The sequence below is a fragment of the Pleuronectes platessa genome, chromosome 12, assembly GCF_947347685.1.
Source record: "Pleuronectes platessa chromosome 12, fPlePla1.1, whole genome shotgun sequence".
NCBI classification, from domain to species: Eukaryota; Metazoa; Chordata; class Actinopteri; order Pleuronectiformes; family Pleuronectidae; genus Pleuronectes; species Pleuronectes platessa.
In genome coordinates this window covers 19,882,961-19,909,674 of record NC_070637.1, presented here as the reverse complement: position 1 = coordinate 19,909,674, position 26,714 = coordinate 19,882,961, and the positions used below count along the sequence as shown (strand labels likewise).

Here is a 26,714-nt window from a genome sequence, read left to right as displayed (position 1 = left end):
GGGTGGTGGGTGGGAGATGTTAGGTATGAAGGTGTCACGTGACCACCCAGTACTAATGACACGGCCGCTGGTCCCTCTGTGGCACCAGGGCCAGACGTGTGTCAGGACGGTAGGACAAGGGCAAGCGTGAAAGAGACAGAAGAGAAGAAGAAGAAGTCAGGGAACTTATCCTCTCCTCTACATCACAGTCACAGGAATAACCAGGGTTTGAGTTTGTTTGTGGGGGGGAAACAGAGAAGTGATCGGCACCATGATGATGACCCAGCTGGAGACCACGGTCCACTACGACAACGGCTTCGAGGAGGTGTACATGACACAGGAGGATGAGTGGGACCGGGACATGCTGCTGGATCCGGCCTGGGAGCAGCAGCAGAGGAAAGTAAGTTCGAATAAAAACTTAAACCTGGATCAAAAATACTGGAGCTGCTTTGTGATTGGTGCAAAGCTGCTGGGACTCAGCATTGTAGTGAAAGTTGAGAAAGTTTACCTCACGTATTTTGTGTATATATAATATGTAGGAATCTGATTTTTATAACAGTTTTATACGAATCTTTTGAGACCGTCGTAAAGTTAACCATAGTGTGGGTCCGACTGCCGGTTGAGATTTTCAAAATAAAATGCAATTCAAGAGCTGATAAAACTGAACAAAATAAATTCTTATCAGTCATGCATTTGTCTTTTTAATCAAGTAAATCTATTGGAGTTTTCATGTAACTAAGTCTGTCCTTGGAGGTTATTAAGAGATGTTAAAAAAATACCTTGACTGGGAGTAAATAACCAGTACGAACCCAAATATTATGAACCAACACAACAAATAATGACAAAAAGCTTTATTCAAATCACACTTTTCTCAACAAAGTTACAAAGTTGTCCAGCCGAGTGTAAAACAATAAAAATGAAAACTTTACAAATTAGACGGTTCTCTGTAAACCTAGCTAACCACAGTTAAGTGAGGATATCTGTCCAAATATATCTTTTATTTATTGTTTAAATAGTAGCTCTAACTTGGATAAACCATGAAGAAAAAAAACGTATCAGAGGTGAGGTCATGGGGGGCATTTGCATTTGCCCCAGTGGAAATCTGATTGTCCCTTAAGTGCCTCAGGCCTCTCGTCTTTTTTAAAAAGTTATTAATATGTCACTTACTAACAATACTAATAATAAATATAATGTAATAATACTTTTTGCTTAGATTTTGTAATTTTAAAGCTCTTATTAGACGATCTTGTTGTATCAAGTATCAAAATACATTCAACTAAACTTTGCTTTCCTTAAAGCAGAGCTATAATGATACACAAGGAAAAACTTAAATGTGCTGAATCAGGCCCCCCACCTCTTAAGGCCCCCTGATTAAGAGAAACCTCCAGATCCGCCACTGCTCGAAAGTGCTCTTTGATTTTGACACTCCACTTCCGGCCTGGTGCTCCCTGCATGCCTCAGCCCTGACGCGGGCCCCCGGCGCTGGGGAGGGGGGCCCTGGCGGAGGGATGCGGCGGGTACCAGCTAACAATAGCCGCTCCAGCTTCCAGCGGCTCCGCGCCGCGCCGCCTCTCTCCCCCGCTGATACGCGCGGAATGCGAGCTGTCAACAGATGCTCCCAACACATGATGACGCTCTCGGGATTAGAATGGAGGCTGCGTCTAATTTTAAACCCCGGGACCAAAAGGCATTGCAGCGGGTTAATCCAGTGTCCTTGGTGCAGGATTCTTTTGTTTATAGAAACCACGCAGAAATATTGAACCAGCACCAGCTCCTCTCACATATAGCCCCGGTCTCACACACTCTCTTTTTCTAGGGCTTTCAAAGTGTCCCCAGGCCTTAGATTTGCTGCTTTTCTGCACAACTGGAGGCCAAAGGGCTCCAGACCCTTGGACCTCCACGCGTGGCCCCTGCGGAGATGACCAAACTGTGTATTTCTGACCACAGTGTGATAAGTCAGGTCCCTGTTCCATATGCACCATGTTTCCAGTGTTTATCTTTCTTACTGATCGTAATTTGGAGTTGACAAGTGGTCATTGGAGAGAGGTGCGGCCCTGCCAGCAGCTGTTCACAGTGATCAGAGCTGATGAAACAACTGAGGAAGGTGATGAAGCTGTGCCCCAGCAGCTTGTTATATACCCGCCTCTACATCACAGTATATGAGTGTTGCCATGCAGGGTGGGTTGTTGTTTCCTTCATCAGGGGACACTTTTAGCTGCTTTATCAAAAATAATTTCTGTCCAGTCGCCTTAAATCTATTGTCCAGCTCATGTCGTGGTGCAGTCGGCTTATTTCAAATCCCACCAGCAGCTGTGGTAGCTTTCCTTCACTGGGTATTAATGGGACTGTGCTTATGTGGACTTTAAAAAATATCTATTATCTGACTCAGAAGCTTTGTTAAGGAGATCGATGAAATTCATCAGTGCTAAGTTACTGCAAAGAAAGTGGAAGTGCAAAAGTGCTATGGATAAAAAGTGAATATGCTCATCTGAGTTATGAAGACGTAAAAAGGGAAGAGGAATATTTCAACGTGTTTCAACGTTCAGTTTTCTACTTTTCCATCCTCCTGCACACGAGCGGTCATCCTCTGACCCAGCGAGGCCCCACAGGCAGTGACAGGTCTGGTCCTCGCTGGATGTGATTCATGAATATTTTTAGCTGTAATCGTCACTGGTCAATTGTGCTGCCGAGGGAGGAGGGAGGGAGGGGGGGGCTCGGAAAGTGGGCAGATGGGTTTTGCAATTGTGGCCGAGTCAAATTTGGAGGAGAAGCATGCCACGTTCTTTTCTCTTCTTTTTTTTTTTTTTAATTCATGGAGGAGGGCGGCCGCTCAATGTCACATGGAGCCTGGGGACCCACTCAGAGTGGAATGTGATTTAGTCTGAAGCTGGTAATGCTCCGTTTTTGAACCAGCACCCAGAGGAGAAACCTGAGCGGCTGCAAGGGCACCCAGTCCAATCCTGTGGGTGAAAGGCTGTTTAAGATCAAAGGGTTGGAAAAAGTGCTCGGATATATTTCTCAGTTGATGTCACTTGGCAAATAAAGCTTCATATGTGAAAATACACAAAATATAAAATTAAAAAGTAATGTAAAAAAGTTATGAGTTACTTCTCTGCTAACAGCTAACGAGTCTCTTACTTATCTTCAGGGTCACACTTTGACCCCGGACTTTAAAACGGCCCAAGAAATGCTCACTTGTGTCTATTTGTATGAGTGAAGGTTGGAAAGTCAAAGACCAACATGTCATCAAAAGCCTCCATTTGATGGATGAAATGATTGACAGACGTTTGGTGATCATGTCACACTCCCCCGTTTGCTGCACATCTTCTCCCTGCTCTGTTTCCCTGAGTTTCCTGTTTGTCAAATAAAGCCACAAAAACGTCCCAAAATAAACGAGAGATTATCCAATACCATTTTCCCTTCCCTGATAACGATCTGATACCAGTGCATTAAATAAACACATATAGGCCTAATAGATTTATCAGCTGAATGCTGCCCAATCTAAATCCTTTGAAAATATATGCAGTAAATGCTTTATAAGATTGCTACTGTTTTAATAGACAGACCCCCCCCCGCAGTCAAAGTCTTTTAGATAAAAACCGTAGTTAAATCCTTCCCACATCTGTTTGGTGATTTATTTTTCAACATTTCAGTGCTAGTCTATTATCAGGCAAAACCTTTTTTTGCATGATAAGGGTTCAGCATCGAAACGTCGCAAATAAATCACTGGAATTAAGACAGTGTGCAGGAGTTTTGTCTATAATGTTTGGAACTTTCCACTGTGAAAAATATTGCCAAATTCCTGACATTTTAGAAAACTCTGGGTAACATTATACAACCAGAAATCCTCTTCGATGCTCTGTAAACAAAACTCACCAGTGGCAGTAAAGCACAACTGCTGTTTAGAAGCAATGAACAAAAAGGGACTTATGGGAAAATAAAGTTTAGTCAGGATTAAACTAATAAACTTTACAGACATGGTATCACATCGGTACACAGATGACATGCTCGCCGTATTATTCTGATGCTGGAATCGAGATATTTCTAAAATAAAAGAGAAACTTTACAGGTTATTATTGTTTTATTTTACAAAACTGAACACCTCATTGATTCAAGCTCATATAAAACAAAAGCAAGCTTCTTTAAATCATTTGTTGTTATGGAAGACAACAACATATTCGTCCTTGTGGTTGATCCTGAACCTGATTCTAAACAGGAAATTTCAACTATGCTTCCATTCTTTTTCCACGCCTGCTCGTCCTCATACGTCAGCACGGTGATGAGTGCGACCAGGAAGAACAGCATACATGTGATAAAGTTATCTCCGTGCAGCTGTAACCAATCACAGTGACAGAAAGGGATGTGAGGGAGGGAGGGAAACTAGCTCTGCATCCACATGACATTTTCACTTACGTTGACACGACGAGACGTTTCGACATTCCCCCCCCGGCCCTCTTATCGTGAGCCACAGCAGAGCCGTCTAAATTTAACACCTTATATCGGTCGGAATGTGCTCTGTGGGCGGCTCCCAGCTTTCATCTGTGAACGTGCTGAGCGCCTGTAAACTCTGCTGCCGGGGCTAATGAGGGAGACTTTGTAAAAATAGGAGGAGAAAGACAATGAGCCCGTCTTAACGGGATTTACTGTATGTCAGGAGCCCACGTTTCTCCTGATGGTTGTTAGCGATGGAGCCACAGCAGGAAAAAGCAGGAAAACCAGCCACTTCAGGGTCACTGAGGGTTAATCTGAAAATGTAGCACTGGTCCAAGAGGTGAAGATTGATTTGAAATGCGGTCTTGAAGTGAGGACTTGTTAAGCCGCGAGCTGCTTCAGTTTGTCTGGGTCCTCTGCGGAGGGGGATTTCAAGCCTTAAGTGTGTTGTATCAGTAGCAGCTTCACAGGAAGTGGAGAGACAGCTGCAGTTTTCACGGTCATCCATGTTTTTTTTGTATCCCTTTTCCTGTCAGACCTTCACGGCCTGGTGTAACTCCCACCTGAGGAAAGCTGGAACTCAGATTGAAAACATCGAGGAAGACTTCAGGAATGGGCTGAAACTAATGCTGCTTCTGGAAGTTATCTCAGGTCAGCCCATGAAACCAAACAATCTCTCTCACAACTTCATGTCTACTCAGTTCTTTTCATTTCCTTTGTCTCTGAGTCAATTAAACAATCTATGAAAACCCTGATCGCATTCATTTACATATATATCTGACCATTACATAATACTCTGTTCGCAGGAGAGAGGTTACCCAAGCCAGACAGAGGGAAGATGCGGTTTCACAAGATTGCTAACGTCAACAAAGCTCTGGAATTCATCACGAGCAAAGGAGTGAAACTGGTTTCCATCGGAGCTGAAGGTTACCACAGCTTTCCTGTAGAAGTGAACATATATGGCTCAGGGTGATAATCAGATCATCAGTCTTGTGCAAATTGATTTTAACGGGTTATTTGTCTTTCAGAGATTGTGGACGGTAATGTAAAGATGACTCTGGGAATGATCTGGACCATCATCCTCCGCTTCGCCATCCAGGACATTTCTGTTGAAGGTGAGACGGTGAAACCCAAAGAAATAAGATCGAGATCATTTCTTTAACACCAGGTCAGCTGACTCTAGACATTCACTGCTGCTTTTCTGGAATATTTCTATTATTCCAAGGGACATAAATGAGAGGGTCCTCTGAATATTGTCTACCTTGTATGGGAGTCTTATTATCTCTGCTACATAGTGAACTTATTAACCTTTGAATTCACTTTCTCCACAGAAACATCTGCCAAGGAGGGTCTTCTCCTGTGGTGTCAAAGAAAGACTGCCCCCTACAGGAATGTCAATGTCCAAAACTTCCATGTCAGGTCAGTGTTTCACAAACACACTGTTAACTGAGCTGTTTGATTTCACTGATAGCTGATGTCATTAATAGTTGCTCTAGGTTGTCCTGTTATTCCGTATTGTCATGTTCTAAGGACAGAGAGGATAAATGCCAGTACCTATTAAAAAATATTGTTTTGAATTTCCCTTGGACATACAAGTGGGAACTGCATATTTGTGGTTTGTACAATAACTAATTGAATCTTATAGCATCATGTGAGAACTAAGCTATGACAACATCTTTGTGCTGATGCACCTCCACTTGGACCTGGACTCACGGCAGCTTCCTCTCTGAGTCGAGCTCTAACTTGTCGTGTTCTCTCTGCTCGTCGGCCGGTGCAGCTGGAAGGATGGCCTGGCCTTCTGCGCCCTGATTCATAGACACAGACCCGACCTCCTCGACTACTCTAAGCTCAACAAGGTGTCGTGTGGTTTCACCTGTAACCAGGATGCTGTGTCTCAGCCCCAAACACTAACAGAGTGGATTCCACTGAAATTAACACCACCTGTTGAAAACCAACACACACTGAACTCAGGACGACAACATTTCTTGGGGCACTTTTTATGACTAGTCTATACTAGAGCAAGATAAGTTGATTGCTATATCTGGGTTATTTGCAGTGTTTGATCCAACTTATAGTATAGTATAAACTTGAAGTAGTTAAAAGAGATTGTTGTTATTGTTTATGGTTCTGTCCAATATTTATCTATACAGCTTATCCTTTAAGGGTTGATCATTTAAAGTAAGATGTCTATGAGAGGTCCACTGCTCAGTAACACATGCTGTAGACAAACACTGTGTTATTGGGTTCATAGACATGCAAAGCAAGTACATTCATTAATTTGCATTAAAATACAACCCTTGCTCTAGTTTTTCGGTCCATTTCGTGCACCCCACTGTGCCCAGCACAACATTTAGTTTAATGGTGGTGACTTGTGGCCCCGTGTGTATCACTCAGTGATAAATATGCGAGCCGAGGGTCGTCTACCTTCAATTAATGCAGAGTTTGACATTTCCTGTCCATTTAAAAAAACCCTTCACAATGTGGGGTGTATCAGGGAGCGCATTCCACTTGAGCTCGAGTGTTTTTTCTCAGGGCAACAAATCCGCAGCTCATTTAAATGTTTTGGATTTGATGGATGGCCACGACTCTCTCTCACAGTGTGCAGACAGTCGAGGGGCTTATTGAGCACAGCTGACAGACCCCCGGGGAAAAAGCAGCGCTCAAGTAACCAACGCTTTCCCTCCTGAACGGAAGGTGCTGTGCCGCCACGGCTCTGCTTTTGGAATATTTGCGGCTTCGCTCTTCCATTCCACGGCCGGTTAGGGAGAGTGACATTTTCATTTGCTGTGGAAACAGAAGCGCTCATTTTCAGGGCACAACTCACCGGCCTGACTTGGAGCTGACCTAGAATAGTCACAGAAACATGAGCCTAGTCCCCTCAGAGCTCGGGCTTAGCTTTTCCTCTGCTATTGTCTGCAGTGAGACATAGTGTTCCCCCAGTTAGAGGCTGGGAAAAGTCAGGAAGATGTCTATGAGATGATGTTTCACAGTAAAATATGAAGTATCGCTGTGAGGATGGTGTTTCATAATGAGGAATAAAACGCTCTCGGTGAGTGTGAGTGATGAGGAACAAACAAAGCCGATGTTCTCTATCTATTGCTTTTCCTCACTCTCTCCATCTCACAAACATATTCACTCACTCAGTCGCACCTGGGTTTTACCAGGAGACAGGCAGCTGTGCCAGGCAGCTGTTGAGTCTGGCTCCAGGTGAGTGTGTTTGTTAAGCTCGCTGTGTTCCAGCCTGCTGGACCAGCTCTGGTCGGGGGCGCACACACACACAGGCACACACACACACATGGAGGCCTTGGAGGGTATCCTTCTATCCATCCATCCTTCCATCCTTCCATCCCTCCATCCCCTTACTACCATGACTATCCTATCCATTTATCTGTCTGTCCTGCACTGGATCTGTGAGCAGCTGGCCCTGTCATGTACTGTGCCAATCCCCCCCCCCCCCCCTACCTTTATGGAACAGCGGTACAGAAATGGGGACAATAGCAGCAGCATGATAGCATGATCCCTTTACCCCAGTGCACTCTCACTGACTGTTCACCATCAGCTGTTCACTTAATGCACCACTCCCCCACTCTGTTTGTCACAATAAATGTTAGATGTTTACTGTGAAAACCATATTTAGCGCTACATCGTTAGAAATAAGTATTTTTTTTTCCAGATTTACAGCAATGTTTGTGAACTTTGTTTACTTTTCGATGTCTTGTTTTCATGTTTAATATATTTTCTTTGATTAAAACCAAGATTTTAAATGTTAAATCTAAATTTTGATTCTAAATGTTATGTTTAAATATAAATCTATTAGATCTGAATGTTTCATATAAATATTAAACCTAAAGGTTAATCAAAATCTTAAGGTTAAGCCTAAAAGTCTTAAAAAACTTAAATCTAAATGTCAAATTTAAATCTAAGTGTAAATCTAAACACAATCTGCGCCCCATAGAGTAATGCATTGGTAAATTGATTAATTTTCTATCTGATTAATTAACGACAACTTATCATAAAAGATTTGTCACTAAATTCATTAAATCAGTTGAGATAAGATTCTTGAATCTTCCTCATGTTACAGACTGAAGGATCAGTACTTTGTCTGTACTGGGTTTTGTGCAGAAGCTGTACTGAATATAAATGTCAAAACAAGTGCGATTAGATTAATATGCATGGACAGTGGGTGGCTAGGGGACAATAATGTGTCCATCATAACACAGGGGTCAGTGTGGTGGCATTTTAAGTCCGACATTGCTGCTCAGTGATGCAGAATTGTGTTTCTTTATTTAGGATGATCCTATGGGGAACCTGAACCTGGCTTTCGACTTAGCTGAGAAACACCTGGACATTCCCAAAATGCTGGATGCAGAAGGTAATGTTTTATGAAATAGAAGGAGCCAAATGTTATTTTTTTTCATATTAAAATTTTAGACCTTCTCATGTTCTGATTTTTGAAATATGATTGTGTCTGTGTGTACGTAGACGTTTTCTCCATGGGAGGTTTAGTTTAGTTCTTGTCGCATTCACATAGATCCAATCACAAGTTGAATATGTGATTGTTTTCATTTCCATACTGTAACTATAAAACCTGGTATAGGTAATTACAAGTACGTTCAAAGTAAACTTTCTGTCTCCTCCCACTGTCTGAAATACACAGATTTGTCTCTTTTTCACTCCTTTGACTTTCCCTGTCAATCCTACAGATATCATCAACACCCCCAAGCCTGATGAAAGAGCTATCATGACCTACGTGTCCTGCTTTTACCACGCCTTCGCTGGAGCTGAGCAGGTACAGAGGTTGACGCTGTGCACTTCACCAACTTGCATTTAGAGATTAACCATCTCTTCTGTGCAGTTCATCTGTATTTTGAGGACAGAGTCACATGCAGAGCTTAGATTTTGATGTTGTCTTGTGCGGTTAATATATTTAGTTGTATTGGGAATAAAAATGAGCATGGCCTACCCTGTGTTACTTTGCTGATGTGGTTCTTGGTTCGTGTGTCCTGTGTTTGCAGGCAGAGACGGCTGCCAACAGGATCTCTAAGGTGCTCGGTGTCAACCAGGAAAATGAGAAAATGATGGAGGAATATGAGAGACTGGCCAGTGAGGTAAAACAGTAGACATGTAACGACAGAAGATCTTCTCGTATGATGCTTTCAGACGTGCACTGTGGTCCGGACATTTCCCCGAACCCTCACCTGAATGTTCCTGACATTTTCTTGTTGTTGTGTAGGCGTCTCATTCTGAAAAGCTCCTTCTGCACTCATCATATGTAACTCTAGAATATGTCCAGATGTTTGTTGTATGTTAATATGCAGCTCTCTTGTCTCTCAACTTTTCCCACTTTGTCCTCGTGTTTCTCAGCTGCTGGAGTGGATCCGCCGCACCACTCCCTGGCTGGAGAACAAGACCCCGGAGAAGACCATGGCAGAGATGCAGCGGAAGCTGGAGGATTTCAGGGACTACAGGCGCCAACACAAGCCCCCGAAGGTGCAGGAGAAGTGCCAGCTGGAAATTAACTTCAACACCCTGCAGACCAAGCTGCGCATAAGCAATCGCCCCGCGTTCATGCCCTCTGAGGGGAAGCTGGTATCTGTAAGTCACAACTCAATTCAGTCGATAGTAAACAGCTATCAACAAGTCTTATACCACATTATGTCTATTTGCCTTATAGCTAATGCTGGAGTCTCACAAAGGATTTAAGAGAAACAAGCACTGGAATTGTATGAGCAGTGTGTGGTTTGTTTTACACTTCAGTCCTTTTTTATTTTCATTTTGTTTCCAGGACATAGCTAGTGCATGGCAGGGCCTGGAGCAGGCAGAGAAAGGCTACGAGGAATGGCTCCTCACCGAGATCCGTCGGCTCGAGAGACTCGATCACCTGGCAGAAAAGTTCCGCCAAAAAGCCACCAATCACGAGAACTGGGCCGGTGGTAAGTTTGTCACTATGCTTTTTAAACTACACGTCTGAAAGTTTTTCTGTGTAACTAGGTCATCTACAAGCATCTGTATTCCTGCTCTCCTGCATGTTTTCAATGTTTTAATTAACCTTGCAGTTGTTTATACTTGTTCCTGATGAGATTTGATTGAAGGTGTTAGTCTGTTTAAAGCCATCAGCCTCTAGTGGAGGGCAACAGGTCGGTTTCTCCATCAGCAAAGGCCAAATTAGGTCTGTGTTTGGATCTGAATAATCTTGTTCTCCCGTACTCTTGCCTCATGCTTCCCTCTTTCTTTGCCTATTTTTAATATTCAGGTAAGGAGCTGATCCTCTCCCAGACGGACTATGAAACAGCCACCCTCGTAGAAATCCGAGCGCTGCTGAGAAAACACGAGGCCTTCGAGAGCGACTTGGCAGCCCACCAGGACCGAGTGGAGCAGATTGCTGCCATCGCACAGGAGCTGAAGTACGCATTCCCTAGAGCAGATGTTTGCAGTCGTGTCATGGCCACCGGGGCAGTGGGTGGCGGGTGGGCAACGATGGGGGTGCCAGGGAAATCATTGTGTAAATATTATTTTAACATCATTAGCACTGCTCTTACAATAGAAGGAAATACTATTCTACTCGGTTCACCTCGAGGCGTTGGACTCATGAAACACTTAAATGTACTGATGAAAATAGTGAGTTCATGTGGTGCTGGAATAATCGGAAATCAACAAAGCCAAAGTCCACAGATATTTTGGCATAGCTCTAAACACACACTATACAGACGTTTTTTTTATGTTAACATGTCTACGCTTAAAATGATCTATATGTCATTCCGGGCCTTTTCCCCTTGCTCTTCATTACTATGCAGATATTAGAATATTATTCACTGTGTTCATAAACACTCCAAACACATGGAAACAACACATTTTGTTTACAGCGTCCATGTTGTTGTCCACATTCCGACTTCAAAGCACATGAAGTCACCAAAGTCAAAACATCCACTTTACAACTCGGGATGCAGTGTCATTGTGACTGCACAGTGTCACTGCAGGGGACAAAGATGAAGGTGGAGCCTCACTGACATTTCCAATCAGCACCCAGCAATGGGCACCTGTACATCGTTACCTTCTCCGTTCGGGATTGGCCACATTTAACTGGCGCTCTGAGCTGAGAGCAGAAGATCACATTTCAGCTGGGATGGAGAATGGCTACCTGTGGTTCTGCAAGGTATGTGACAGTTTAATGATTATGTCTGTGTGTTTGTGTCATGCCTGTTTATAATTTTACTGAAGTTTCTGACCACTGCTCTTTTCTTTTACAGTCTGCTGCTCCTCATTTCACTCTTCAGCTGGAATGTCTATTGTTTTCCTGCTAAAAAGGGTAAATGCAATAACTTGATATCAGCTGCCTCCAAAGTTCAATATTTAACTTCCATTTACAATGTTTTAATATTAAAAATGTTCCACTCTAGGCTGGCGCCAGTATAATCCTTATGGAGGCAGTTTCTCAACTGTGGAGACGCGTCCTGGAAGCTATCAGAGCTCATCCCAAGGTCCTCCTGCTCAGTCTGCCAATATGAACGACCCTGCTGTCTCCTACTACTATGACCCTATGAAGGGGAGAGAATATTCCAGTTACTATCCAGCGAGCACTAGACCTGCTACAGACCCCCCCAGTCAGGCTCCTGTAGTGGACACTGAAGAAGGGTCTACAACTGACTTCAGCGTATCCAGAACATCTCTGGACCTCAATGTTCTTCCTCCTCCCTCTCAGTTTCAGGCAGGTGAGCTTGAGCACTATGAAGAGAATTTTGAGGATGCAAACTTTGAAGGGGAAGAGGATTTTAATGTGCCTCCTCCACCACTTCCTGCATATTCTGAATCTGAATACCAGGCTGGTGAGTTGAGTCACTTTGAGTCCATCTACGAGCATGGAAACGAAGAGCGGGAAACGGAGGAACAAGTTTTTGTTTCACCCCCTGTCTATGAGCTGTCCCCCACGACTGCTGCTTCCACATCTGAGGAGAACTTGCAGCCAGTTCCACCAGAAGAAGAACCACTTCGACCAAGCCAGCTCGACCTATTCTTGAGTGGTCGGCTTCCTCCTGGCACTCTCTCCCACTTCCAGTCAGAATATGAGCATGGAGGAGACCACTGGGATGATTTCCTCTATGAGAGATCCCAGTTTCCAAGGCTCAAAGTCCAACCTCAGGCCCTGAGACGAGAAGATCCCGTTGATGTAATCTGGCAGGAATACTAAAGGACTGGTCTTACTAACGAACAAGACCAGGGGAAAAGACTGCTCTACTGGTTCCTGCAGTTTATCTGAAAATGTTGACATCGTTTGATCTTTCAAATAAAATGCTAAAATTATCAGTCTGTATTGCCTGACTAAATATTCATTCTGTTACTCAGGGCTGGTTTCAGAGAATCTCGTTTGTTCTGACAACGAGCTAAACGCACAATCCTTGTAAACTTGAACATAAAAAAGCTTGGATGACTGAAATGTCCCATCTCTCAAACTATGAAGTGGTGAAGTGGGAAACATTATTTTAAGGAGTGGTACCTTAAATGTGGTCATGGGGTTAGATGATTTTATAAAACGCTCCACAATGTGCAAGATTATTACCTACATTGTCAAAATAATGCATATTCTACATATAATCTGTAATTGGCATTGTTAGAACTACACATGCTTTTACTATGACTCCTACACTTGTGCCTTTTTGTAATTGGGGTTAATCTTATCACAAACATTTACTACTTTTTTTTTTTTTTTTACTACCCAGTGGCCTTTTCTGAAAAATGCACCTTAATAACTAAATTATGCTGTGAAGCTCTCTTCCACAGCTGAAATGAAAAGTATGCTCTTTGTTTTTCCAGTGAGCTGGACTACCATGACGTGGCAGCTGTGAACCTGCGTTGCCAGAGCATCTGTGACTTGTGGGACAAGCTGGGAACACTGACTCAGAAAAGGAGAGAGGCACTGGAGGTGAGGGCTGCTGAACATTCAATGTCAATATATCTGAATATTTGATTGAAAGCACATGGACAGATTTCATTCTTCCTCAGACTCAATCTTTTAAGGTCCCTAAACGTGGAAGGGTTGATTTATTTTCAAGTGTTAGGACAACCAAGTCTCCACAAGAGTGCGCTAATGTTCCACATTCACTACAATAGAATGAAGTTGCATCTGAGACCAGTTTTAATCAAAATGTAGGTAAAGCATATTTAGTTACAGCGAAGACACAACTGATTGATGAGGAGACATAATTGGTTCCCTCTAAAACCTCTGACCCGGAGAGGAGGACAAAAGTCAGAGGGTGGAGGGGGATGAAGGTGAAATGGATGTAAGAGTCTCCGTCTAGCAGAGTGACTGGCTCGAAGCCCACCAGCCACTTCCTCTGATCCATGCTGACCATTCCAGACCTGTGAATGTGTGAGGGCGCGGGCAGAGGGCCAGGGATTAAGTCTGAATGACAGGGACAGGGGCCATCGTTCTTTGCTGAGGGGGGGGGGGGGACTCTGTCAGCAACGACTCATCTAAAGTTGGGGGTTGACAAGTCCATGCCAGCGTTGTATACCCAGGGATTATTCATCAAAGGCGTGACGAAATATTTGTTTGGGAGATTTTTATTATGGGAGACATGAAGATGATGACTTACTTCATGCAAGCGTCTGTCAGATTTGTGGGATTTTTAAAATGGACGATAACTGAATGTTGTATGTGTTGATGATTTCAGCGCACTGAGAAACTCCTGGAGACTATTGATCAGTTGTTCCTGGAGTTTGCCAAGAGGTCTGCTCCTTTCAACAACTGGATGGAAGGCGCCATGGAGGACCTGCAGGACATGTTCATAGTGCATACTATTGAAGAAGTCCAGGTAGGATCACAGCAGTAAACGTCATTAGACTGTAGTCATATTTAACAGAATTTAGATATAGACCCTGTTCAGACCAGTCAGGATGCATTGTAATGCCAGAATTTAATAGACAAACTTGGAGCAGACCATTTGTGATCGGATCTCTCAGTATGGCTGTTACCACCAGGTCTGAACAGGGTCACACATCTGCTTTTTACTGCAAATATCCATGAGGTATTTAATGTTATATAGCATGTAATGTTGGTATATTTATTCCACCCACAAAAAAAAATGTATTATCACTTTTGACAAATTTGAAAAGGTAATAACATTTCAGGTACTTCCCTTTCCCCCTGTCAGAGTCTAATCGCAGCTCATGAGCAGTTCAAAGCTACTCTACCTGAGGCTGATGCAGAGAGACAAGCCATCCTGGGAATCCACAATGAGGTGCAGAAAATTTCCCAGAGCTACGGGATCAAGGCCAACATTACGAACCCCTACAGCACCATAACAACAGAGGAGCTTCTTAACAAGTGGGAAAAGGTAGCTGCAGCCTTAAAACTCACTCACAGACTCCATGGATAAAGTCGTTATTTCAATAGCGGCTGTCTGGCCTAATAAAAGCAGTCATTATGAAAGAGGAGCAAAGAGAGCCGAGTCTGTGTTCCACTGATAAAGTAAAGAAGTGCAGCTCTAATGTTTTATCGCTCCGTTGAATGACTCAGGACGCAGCGAGGATCTAAAGCATTTAATCCAAATATATTAGAATTATTCTGTTTGATATTAACGGCTCTTTTCACAGGGAAGTGACTTTTCACAATACCAAGTAAGGCTCTGACTGTCTGTGCGTGTTCTGTAGGTGAAGAAGCTGGTTCCTCAGAGGGATGGTGCCCTCCAGGAGGAGATGGCCCACCAGCATGCCCACGAGAGGCTGAGACGACAGTTTGCTGCACAGGCTAATCTCATTGGACCCTGGGCACAGACCAGGATGGAGGTTAGACATGCAGGCTTCATACCCAGTTAGACAGTTATCTCCATCTAATCAAATATAGGCCTAGAATGGAAGATAATTATATTCAAATGCGCTGTACGTACGACGATAGGGACTTTCCTGATGATGATGATAACAATAATGAAATAAGAGCAAAATGACTGAACATTACTATGCACATGCAATTCTTCTTTATCAAATATGGCATTTCCTGACATAATCTAGTCTTCACCCCCAGGTAAACGACTCCCTGCAGATCCAAATTTGTCCAAAAAATGAAGTTAACCTTGCTGCATGCTGTTGTCCTGACAGGAAATTGCACGCTGCTCAATGGAGATCGGAGGCGCTCTGGAGGACCAGATGACTCAGCTGAAGCAGTGTGAGCACGTCATCGTCGCTTATAAGCCCAACATCGACAAGTTGGAGGGAGACCACCAGCTGATCCAAGAGTCCCTGGTGTTTGACAACAAGCACACCAACTACACCATGGAGGTAGAGGGCCATGGCAAACAGTCTCACAAATACATGCACAGTAGATGCATAGGCGTATTCTTTATTAACAACCATTATTTATAAACTCGTCTCCTCATTACCAGCACATCCGTGTCGGGTGGGAGCTGCTCCTCACGACCATCGCCCGAACCATCAATGAGATAGAGACCCAGATCCTGACCCGCGACGCCAAGGGCATCAGCCAGCAGCAGATGAACGAGTTCAGATCCTCTTTCAGCCACTTTGACCGGGTAAAAGCTCTTCACCAGTTCACACCACTGCAGGCTTTTTCTTTTTTTGTTACCATTCCAGTGTCTCATCTTAAAGTTAGCAACAGCAGGCTACCGGTACATCACGCCCCCCCTCCCATCAGGCCTCTTGTCAAAAAACTATGGCCAGAAAACACATGAACGCGCAACTGCCTGACAACTGCTGGAGGCCAACTTCTCCATCTCTGCTTCAGCGGTGCATGGCTGAAATCTTCAGACATGCACAGTGAGAGCACGGGCAGAGTGCACGCAGGTACGCCAGGGAATCGTGTTTTTACCCAGTCCTGCGAGGGCCACAGACAACGGCTTATTTCCTGTCTGTATCTCAGAAGACTTTATCTATTATTGGCTATTAGGACGTGAAGAGGGTTTCAACAAATCAGTAAAAACAAATTACCAACCGACCTTAAACTAAATCATAGAGTATATAGAGATGATCTTGTAACTGTAACCACGTTTGACCCAAAATCTCCTGCAAATTCTTGCCAGACCACGAGCCGAGTTCAGCCTTTGATACTACATCTGACCCGAAAGGATGGATGAAAGATTTTACATTTCTCCCTTGGCCATCACAAAGTGCCATAAATAATCCATTAAAAAGAGCCACTATTGAACTGTGGAAGGTTTAGTTAGGAGTACGATCCTTTGCCGTTTTGATTGAAGTGTAAAAACTGAGGACTTCAATTATGCCGTTTTCATTTATTCAAGCTATATTTGTCGTCTTTCCACAGTCTCCCTCACTCTTCCAGACTAGCAGAATAATGCATGTATAACACGCCCAACAAATACAAACTTGCAGCACAACATTGGCAAACTATTACCGTTTAGTGATATCTCAGATAAGGAATATTTTGTGTTAGGGTTGTTGTATTTGTGCGCAGGCAAGCCTCTGTGTGATAATACAATTTCTTCTTTCTGTTTTTTATGTTCTCACACGTCAAATTTTCACAATCTCCAGCATCTCTAATGCTTTATCAGAAAAGCTTAAAGATGATGTGCTTACAGTTTAAATCCTTCCTCAGTTATATTTATTTTATCACAGTGTGGTTCATCTAACAGTTACTGATACATTTAGAGAAAAAAACCTTAAAGACTGTGAATAGTACATAAATTCAGCATTTAGTTTTACAATATTGCTGTGATGTTTAATGCTGTTGATCTTATTATTGTGTGTCTCTGTTTTGACTATCTTCCCTGACTCTATTTTCCTTATCTCCTGTGTCGTGAACCTGAAATTTGGCCTCCAACTGTAGAAAAAGAATGGAGCGATGGAAACCGATGACTTCAGAGCTTGCCTCATCTCTATGGGATATGACCTGGTATGGTATTTCATATGTGGTTGGATGGAGGGGGGGGCTGTTTTCTGTATTATACACGTTTTGTACGAACATTCCTTGTATTCTTTGCTCCTTTGCCAGGGAGAAGTTGAGTTTGCCCGTATAATGATACTTGTGGATCCCAGTGGTACTGGACTTGTGTCCTTCCAGTCTTTCATTGACTTTATGACCAGAGAGACCGCTGACACAGACACTGCTGAGCAGGTTGTGGCATCCTTCCGGATCCTGGCAACTGACAAGGTATGTGCTTGCTGGCATGATATTCTTAGGTGACACTAATCTATTCACGTCATTATTTCCAAGAACTGACCGTGCCAAGCTGATTTATGAGCTATCATTTTGATCATAACCTTAAGGGATAAAATGCATTATACCATTATACTTTATGCAAAACATGCCTGAAACATATTTTCCCTCCACTACGCAGCCCTACATACTAGTGGAGGAGCTGAGGAGAGAGCTTCCCCCAGAGCAAGCAGAGTACTGCATCATGAGGATGCCGCCTTACACCGGCCAGGGAGTGCCACCAGGGGCACTGGACTACACTGCCTTCTCCACTGCGCTCTATGGAGAGAGCGACCTTTAACCCCAACTACTAAATCTTTAACCCGCTGACCCTTTACCTAACTGCCCCCGGCCCCTTCATCTCCTGATGAAATTAAGAAATCTAGAAGAAAGTTGGATCAAATATGTTGAATGAAATGTGTTTGTGACAAACTGAGTTTTTGTTGATGGATTTTCTGTCAAGTGTCTTGGTACTCTGAAATCCTCTTGGATAAAAGACGGCCTCCCAAATGAATAAAATTATATTGTGAGAAACAATGCTGTCGCCAATGCAGAGGAATAAAAAAGAACATCACTTGGTAATACTTATGATCAAGGTGTTTCGGTAGTTTATCACTTGAGGAAATAAGATGTAAAAGTCACCCTGTCATGTATTGTTTTAATGTTTCCTCGTAGTTACTTTGTTTTGGAAATACAATCTCCCCGTGAAAGCTGATGCTTAAAGTGAATTTCAGTTTGCAAAAGCAATTTCGAACAATAAATATTCGAAAATGGATTTCCCAAAAGGCTTAAAATATATGGTACTAACAAAGGGTAAAGTGGGAAACCACTTGAAAACAAAAGTAAATGTTTTGGCAGAGAACACGAGAGACTAAAAAATGAGTTTTGAAGATAATTTTGTTTGAAGGCAACAGCAAAGATGTGAAGGCTTGCATATATATAGAAATAAGTATAATAAAAACTAAATAAATAAAATGTCAAGTGATTTCCCAACATTCTTTTGTTGACACAGTTGAAAGACCTGTTATGTTGGTAGAAAAGTACATTGATTTATCCACATTAAAAAAACTTTTTGGCTCCACTTCACTGTACTTGTTATTTGCCATTTGAAAATGATGAATTGTATTTAAATTCGAATTTACATACTTCTACTTTCATGTCATACATACAGTATATAGCTATTTTAAATGCAAAACATTGACATTGATTTAACCTTAATGTGCCGGTGTTCATAATCATAACACTTTATACAAACAATACAAATTACTGTTAAAACATACTTTCTGTGAGGTGCTTAAAGAAAATGATAAATCAAACATTCGGTGTTTTTTGATTTCACACCCACCATGCAAGAGAGATAAATATGATCAATGTAATGGAAATTTCTGCAAAGAGAATCATTGGCTATTTCACACAACCTTGAACCGAAGGCACTGGAGCACACTAATAATTGAATACCCCATTAGGATGCAAACAACCCCCTTTAGAAGAAAAGTTTATTTTTACTATTATGACTGTTGCGGCAGAAACCCACTGAGCTCTATGGGTCCAAGAGGTTTTTGGTGAAGACTTTGGTTTGTTCTATTTTGGAAGGAAAATAAAGATACTCAGACACCCTGAGGGATTTACTGGCTCTGTTCAAACAATTCAGTGAGTTGGACTTTGTACTTTGTGTCCAATTCACACTTATTTAAACAACTCCACTGAAAAATTTGTTTCAACCTGTTGAATCAATGCTTGAAGTGTGTATTTGATGCAATGTATCATCATATTGGACAAATATACGGTAACATATACAGTAGGTTAAGGTTGGGGCTTGAACAGGTACCAGTTCAATAAAACATAGCCTAAATACTTTGACTGTGAAATAGGTTATGTGAGTTGCATTTGTAGGGCCAGAGGTGCTTATGTATAATTTTACAAACTTAAGAAGTACTTCAGTATGCTGGGTCAGAGAGCCAAGCAAAACTAATGAAAAATGTATTTTTCTATACTTGGGGAAAGTAGAAGAGTGGTTTCTAAAATGTTCCAAAGCTACAATTATTCCTTCACTCTGTCATATTCAATTGTAGGATGGGAAGAGAAATGTGTAAATGATTTAGCTTTTGCACTGCATTTGTCTCTCAGGGCTAAAAAACTTAATTCTCGGATGGTAAAACTCAAAATGCTTCTTTCTTTGAGGGGAATGGATGTGGTCAGCAAATGTCAGCGCTATCAGCCCATTACATTGAGAGGGTGCTACACAGAAAAGGTCATCTAATCAAAATGGACAGGGAAAGTACTTGGCTCATTAGAGTTCCATACCTTTTGTTTACAAGTGGAACGTTTTGGTGAATTATAGAATGATGGACTTTTTGAACAATGTCCAAGATGTGTCCCAGGTGGAACTGTGTAATTTGGTCATATTGGGAAAAATTGGTCCACTTCCCATTCTTAGACTATCGATTTCTATTGTAATCCCAGTCTTTTAGTCACAGCTGGTCAGCTGAAACGTGCAGAAAGGGAACCTTGCATGCACAGTGTGAATTAAGGCTGAGGCCAGATGATAAAGTTGGAATGGAGTTATTTTTCAATGGCCGCTCCAATTTCCCCAAACAAAATACAAAGTATTCAAATAGCTTTTTTCACAACTAGAATACAGCAATTTTGCTATGTCATACATTCACAACATTGCAGGTGAATAGCAGAGAAAGAAACAATCACTCAGTGCTCCTCTGCCAAATCGGAAGCTGAATTGATCTATGGTAATTGCAGTAAGTAAATTTTTTCTACAATCCTCTCTTTTAACAACCTGAATGAAAAGAAAATTGAAGACAAAAGCTGTTCCTGAAACTAAACAACATAGAGCAGCCGTTTTGTTTAGATTGTAAATGGACACCTGTGAGGAAAATGAAGCGGCGACTTGGGAAAGAGGTAAAAACATAATTTTTGTTGTACAGCGAACAAAACATATTCTAAATCACTTTTGGAAGAGCTCTTGGTGACATAGCAAAAATCTGAGGGTGTTCTGACAAAACCTTACTGTTTTTTTAACATTGCTAGTTAATGCTACTTTAAATAAATTGACTCAAAAGTTAACTAATACATGACGGGCCTGGAACCCTGGAAACATAATGGAGGCTAGTAATGCAAAGAGAGGGAGGGGTGTTACCGTGAGCTGTTGACGCTAACAGGGGATGCTAGCATGATTACCACGCTCGGTTGTCGCTAACACTGGATGCTAGCATCTTTTAATCCTTCACTTGGAAGAAAATGGCGCCAGGAGACGACACCGGAAGTTATCAGCAGACTCCGCCCACACACTGACGTCACCCGTCATGCTCTCTGCCTCCTCCAGCTTCACCTGCCCCTCCCACAGCTGCTCTCATGTTGTTAGCTCAGGTTTGAATAATGTCCGACTCTGGAGATGATGAATTCCACTTTCTACGCACGGTGAGTCAGACACTTTTCAAACTTGCTCTGGAGATATAAAAAGAAATACATGTAAATAGGTCACACTAGAAAACTACATGTTTTTATACAAAAGCTGGCTGCAGAGATGTCAACAGTAAACATTAGTGGTAGAAGACTTAAATATGTTTTAATTTAGCTAAATCATTACATAAAAACCCCACATTACATGCAAAGGTAATTTACATAACCTTAAATATACAAAATACAAATAAAAGTACAATATAAGAATATGACCCATGTAGCTTATATACTTAAGATAACTATATTTACATGCGTTCATGTGTAAGCAGCAATATAATGTTTTAGTTGCTGCACATCATATTTCCCTTTGAACTGTAGTGGAGAATTAAATTGTCATGAAATTAAAATACTCAATACAAAAATTGTAAGCATGAGTACCTCCATTTTGTATTTAAATACAGTATTTGAGTTAGTGTTTTTCAGTTACAATTGACCATCATTATTATAATTTTAGTTTTAAAGCAGCTTAATACATGTACTAGCAATACTACTGTGTCAAAATACCATAGAATTTTAGACTTGAAAAAGTAACAGTTACTATACCTGTAAATTATTGGACAAGGACAAAGTTTTCCTATAAAAAGTAGCATGCAATTTAAATATTCAAGTGACTCAAAAGTGCACATGGATACTTTAGTGGAGTAAATGTTCTTATGTATTTTCCACAGCCAGTAGTGTTATGAAGATATAGAAGTAGTTTGTTTGTTGAGTAACTGCATTTTTGAAGAGGTATTTTCTATTATATTTATGTATCAACAGTTTTTTTTTCAGTAGTATCTTCAACTTATCACAGTTTATTTAATATCAGTAAGCATGGATATATCAAAATACAATGTGATCTTATGGCACACACTCAAAACATCTATTTTCTTTGTAAGATGAATGATCCAGTAATATTGAATTTACAAATCTGCTTTACTTTCAGTGCACAACTTGCATCGGATTTTTTCACTGTCACCATCACGTTGTTCTTTTTTAGTCAGTGACAGTAAAGAATAACCACAAATGGCTTTTTCCATCTTCACTGGAGGATGATATCATTGTTCTGTACTTGTTAGTTGTCCTCTCACAGCTTGTTATCTTTGTCCGCTGACGAGGGCATGTCACAGAAGGGAAAGTGTCTGGTGCCGATACAAGACACACACACACACACACACACACCCACACACACACATACCTCAGACGTGCAGTGTTGCAGACCCAATGCCCGGGTGAAGTCATTTTGAAAGATCAATCCACAATATACAATTACACTGCAGATATCTTTGTCATACATTATTACATCTAATGCCAGGTATCCCCTAGGAAATTGTTCAGTGGAGGCGGGAAGCCACAGTGATCCTGTCGAATCTCGTCCCTTGATCAGTTTAGTTAGCATATAGCAGCATTATAGCCACACCTGTGTTTGTGAATGAAAGCCCGTATTTAACATCACAAAAGTGAAAGTGGTCTTTGTTCGAGGCTAGTTTATCCTCCTCCACTTTAATACACAATGGGGGAGACTCTGAGCGGACTACACACCAGCGTCAGTTTTCAAATTCCAAACAAGCCTTTTGAAAGACTGTTCCGGACGAATGAGCATGCATCTCCACTTTCCCAGAGCTTTTGACATTTGGATTAAGTCTCGTGGTGTAGAGAATTTTCACTTGTACCTGGGAGAGGAGCTGAGTCCTGCAACCATCTGATTGCTCTGCTGTGTCGGGCCGTGTTTTTGACTGACTGCAGAGTACTGCTGCTGATATGGAGAGTGGATAGGAGGGTGAATCAGGGGTCAGACAGTGCCATATCTACCCAATGTCGAGATATGCAGCCTGGGTAGAGAGAGGTGTCGGTAGTCCTTGCTGGACGTTGGAGACAAGATGTCTGTTGTCCCTCTCTAAAGCTCTTTAAATAGATGTTAAAAGCCTAATTCTGTTGTCTTGGTCCATTGGCATTTAAATGCAGATATGATAAAGTTTAGATGGGAGGGATTTACAGTGCATACTTTTACAGTGGAGATAGAGCTTGTTTTCTGATATCTACACCATGCCACTCTTTCCTGAGTATACTTAAATTACAACATTTAAAACCTTCTTTTTATATACAGTATGCTGTTTTTTTATGTAATTTCATGTACTGTTTTTCTCATTTATGTCTTAGATGTTTGTTGGTTGGTATACAGGATCAAGACTTGTATTTATTGCATCACCATGCGGGAAAATACAGCCTTAATATTAGCGTGTACCCTGAGATAAATGCTGACCAGAGTATACTTTAGAGGGAGCACCAAGTCAGCATCAGGGTTTTTTGCCTTTTTTTTTACAAGATGGAGGCTTATAGTTGATCCGCTCAGCCTTATCCTTCAAAGACAACTACATTGATTCTCACTATAGAGATTAGCTTCTTTTTTTCATTCACAGGAATCTGTAACTCTTGTGTATGTGTTTTCTCAGGGAGATGAGTTGGTTTTGCAGAGCACCTTCACCTCCCAGGAGGAACATGTGAAGCTCTGTCTGGCTGCGGAGGGATTTGGCAGCAGACTTTGCAGACTTGAGTCCACGTCTAACTGCAAGGTAAAGGGCTCCACCTCAATGCCTGCACACGTTTCCTTTGTACCATGAGCGTTTTATTCATCATTAATCATCAAACTTTATTATTCTTGAATAACTTATTACTTATTTTGTGAGTGTCTATAAAATCTGAACAACAATTGCCAAGAATCCAGATATAAAAGCTGCTTCAATGACACAAACTCTACCGTCTTTTCATTTCAGAATGTTCCCCCGGATTTGTCTGTCTGTGGCTTTGTCCTCGCCCAGTGTCTGTCTGTCCGAGCCCTGCAGGAGATGCTGGCCCACAGCGAGCACGCGGCTGCAGAGGTGAGTCTCTCCTTCTCATCTCTCGGTTAATGCATCCTAATATTCCCTGAAACATTTGATTGATTTCTACTCTGTCAATGTCACGATGCTGAATGTTTGTTCAGAATGATTAACTGGAATTTAAGGGGTACTAAACTGACCTCATATCAGCTACTTAAATAATTTAGCTATAGTAGTTTAAGTGATGAAGTATATACTGACTATATAAAGAGTACACTTTTTAATGAGCATATATTTGAGGAGGATTTGAACTGTATTTATTCATCTTCTGCTACAGAGTTAGTCTTATGACACACATAACAATGACAAATGAGCAAACATAAAACAGGAACAGCTAGTATTAACGTAAAGTAACAAGTCGTCATCATTTAGTTGTACTTTACAGGTGGGAGCTGGAGGAAACCATCGCACCCTTCTTTATGGCCAGGCAGTGTTGTTCCTACACTTTTACAGTGGAATGGTAAGTCATCCTGATGCAATGCACATATTAATCAGGTTTCAGTCTTATTCCCAAAAGTTTTATTAGCTTTTATCCAAACATTTCTTCACATGATCGCTGAAAAATATGTGTGTTGTTTTTTTTACTCCCAGTATCTAAGCTGCTTGTCCTCATCTCAGTCTTCAAGTGACAAACTGGCTTTTGATGTTGGTCTGCAGGAGGATAAAGCAGGTATTTGCTGTCAGATCTTTGTAACAGATGGAAATTAATCTGTATGTAAGTAAAGATTTCAGATTCAAAAAACAAATCCTTCATGTCTATTTCCTGTGTGTGTGGATCAGGTGAGGCGTGTTGGTGGACCGTCCACCCAGCATCTAGGCAGAGGTCAGAGGGTGAGAAGGTGCGTGTTGGAGATGACCTCATACTGGTCAATGTGTCCTCAGAGAGGTATCTGGTGAGTACGCAAAGGAGTGACGTTCTTTTATTGTGAGTTGACAGAAAATCAGATAAGAATATCTCAGATCTGCTTAAAGAAATAATAAAAGATCACTTACTTAGCATTTGAAGTTGATACATTGAATGTCTGTTTCATTTTTCCACTTGTCTGCTCCCTCTATCTTTCTTTTGATCCAAAAATTATCATTTCCTCTGACTTCACTCCGTAGTTTGCAATCTGTCTTCTCTGAATAGTTGATTAGCATAACTATCATTGTAGAAAAATCAAGCTCTTTTTAATGTTGATGAGCTGATTTTTCTCTCCCTTAACGTTTTGTTTCCTACCAGCACATGTCCTTTGGCACTGCTTTTGACAACAGAAGCTTGAGTGACAGCCTGATTGTTGATGCAGCCTTCCAGCAGACTCTCTGGAGTGTGGCTCCAATCTGCTCTGGAGGTGGAGTTGCTCAAGGCAAGTTACTTTTATCATCTTTTCTTTTGTTCTCTAAGCATACCGAATAACAAATGATCAATGCCCAAAACAGTATGATCCAATTAATACCTGTGTCCAAGAAATGTGATTGGCGTCTCCCTCTGTTTTTCAAACTGATGTTGGCGACGGTCATTGAAAGAGCTTTGCCAACCATGAAAGTGAACAATACCCAGTCTGCTATTTCTGGAGAAAACTCTTCCCATGTCTCTTATCCTAACACTAGGGTACCTGAAGGGGGGCGACACGTTGAGGCTGCTCCACAGGCACAGTGACGCCTGTCTGACAGTTCCCTCCACAGGGCAGGGAGAGGAGCTGCAAAGGTCGGTTACTTGAAAATACTAATCACCTCTCGTGTCCACCAGAAACATCCTTTTGTTCCATCTGTCATATCCGTTTTTCTCAATGCAGGATGATGCATTATGAGGTTGGATCCGTCTCCAGCCAAGCCTGCTCGCTCTGGAGGCTGGAGATTCTGCGTGTTGTGTAAGTATAAATGGGATTTGATGATCTGCTCAAGTGCAGTAATTTTTTGCTTCACACCAAAGCTTTTAATTGTATGAAAAAGATCAGATTTGTTGTTGTTGCAAAAGAAGAGAATATAGTAAATTATTGCCAAGAACATAGAGGGAGTTAATATCCAGCTGCTGATGGTCACTGCCAGTTCAAGGTCTGGAGTTTTTGTTTCTTCTGTTTTTGGCTGAGCAGAGAAACCCTGTTTGTCTGGCCCAGAACAGAATTAGGGTTGTGTGTCCCCTGCTTGCTCCCCTGCCATGTCAACACTAAAGAGGCAAACAACTAAATGTAGCAGACAATTCTATTCAGCAGACAGCGTAATTGTAGCAGACAGTTCAATTTCCTGGAAAAGAATGCAGCAACGAGAATAACAACAACAACAGCATAACACAAAGTCCTTGATATTCCTCAGGTGGAGCGGGAGGCATACATGCTGGGGGCAGCCTTTCAGACTGTGCCATGTGACCACCGGGAGGTATCTGGGTCTGACGGAGGAAAAGGGCCTTTACCTGGTTGATCGGGAAAAAGCCGACATCAACACGACCTCCTTCTGCTTCCGTTCCTCAAAGGTCAGGGGTCACATGAGACTGTTAAGATCAATTCATTTTCTGAAACGATTATGAAACGACTGGATTACTGAAGGTCATTAGTATGGAGTGTTCCTTTTTATTTCACAGGGACACATTCGTTTGGGATAAATGTGATAATAGATTTGTCCCTGTAGGAGAAGCTTGACACTGGCGGAAGGACTAATGTCGACGGCATGGGGACCCCGGAGATCAAGTATGGCGATTCCATATGTTACGTTCAGCATGTCCACTCTGGGCTCTGGCTCACCTACCAAACCACTGATGCAAAGTCGTCTCGCATGGGAGGAACTCAGCGAAAGGTAAATGTGTAGAATTCATTGATTCAGCAAAGGCACGAGGC

The 26,714-nt window shown here is 42.0% G+C and overlaps 2 protein-coding genes across 3 annotated transcripts in view; both read left to right on the top strand.

Moving 5' to 3' along the window:
• The first annotated feature begins 55 nt into the window (after positions 1-55).
• actn2b (actinin, alpha 2b) lies at positions 56-19,176 on the top strand. 2 transcript variants are annotated; one of them, XM_053436304.1, is made up of 21 exons: positions 56-379; positions 4,947-5,061; positions 5,217-5,336; positions 5,439-5,525; positions 5,742-5,829; positions 6,188-6,266; positions 8,701-8,782; positions 9,114-9,199; positions 9,426-9,518; positions 9,775-10,005; positions 10,196-10,343; positions 10,664-10,814; positions 13,219-13,327; positions 14,079-14,219; positions 14,559-14,741; positions 15,058-15,192; positions 15,502-15,681; positions 15,786-15,932; positions 17,204-17,269; positions 17,369-17,527; positions 17,715-19,176. In XM_053436304.1, the coding sequence occupies exons 1-21, from the start codon at positions 251-253 to the stop codon at positions 17,871-17,873; spliced, it is 2,688 nt and encodes an 895-aa protein (XP_053292279.1). In that variant the 5' UTR covers positions 56-250; the 3' UTR covers positions 17,874-19,176. The 2 variants fall into 2 exon arrangements, with proteins under 2 accessions (XP_053292279.1, XP_053292278.1); XM_053436303.1 differs by having other exon boundaries at positions 17,204-17,527.
• A 1,786-nt stretch (positions 19,177-20,962) lies between these two features.
• The window catches only part of ryr2b (ryanodine receptor 2b (cardiac)), a 64,369-nt gene continuing 58,617 nt past the window's right edge, over positions 20,963-26,714 (top strand). Inside the window, 11 exon segments of the mRNA XM_053436801.1 lie at positions 20,963-21,004; positions 23,479-23,598; positions 23,800-23,904; positions 24,263-24,364; positions 24,496-24,574; positions 24,685-24,797; positions 25,127-25,250; positions 25,495-25,591; positions 25,680-25,754; positions 26,197-26,353; positions 26,509-26,673. Of these exon segments, the coding sequence (XP_053292776.1) occupies positions 20,963-21,004; positions 23,479-23,598; positions 23,800-23,904; positions 24,263-24,364; positions 24,496-24,574; positions 24,685-24,797; positions 25,127-25,250; positions 25,495-25,591; positions 25,680-25,754; positions 26,197-26,353; positions 26,509-26,673 (1,179 nt within the window).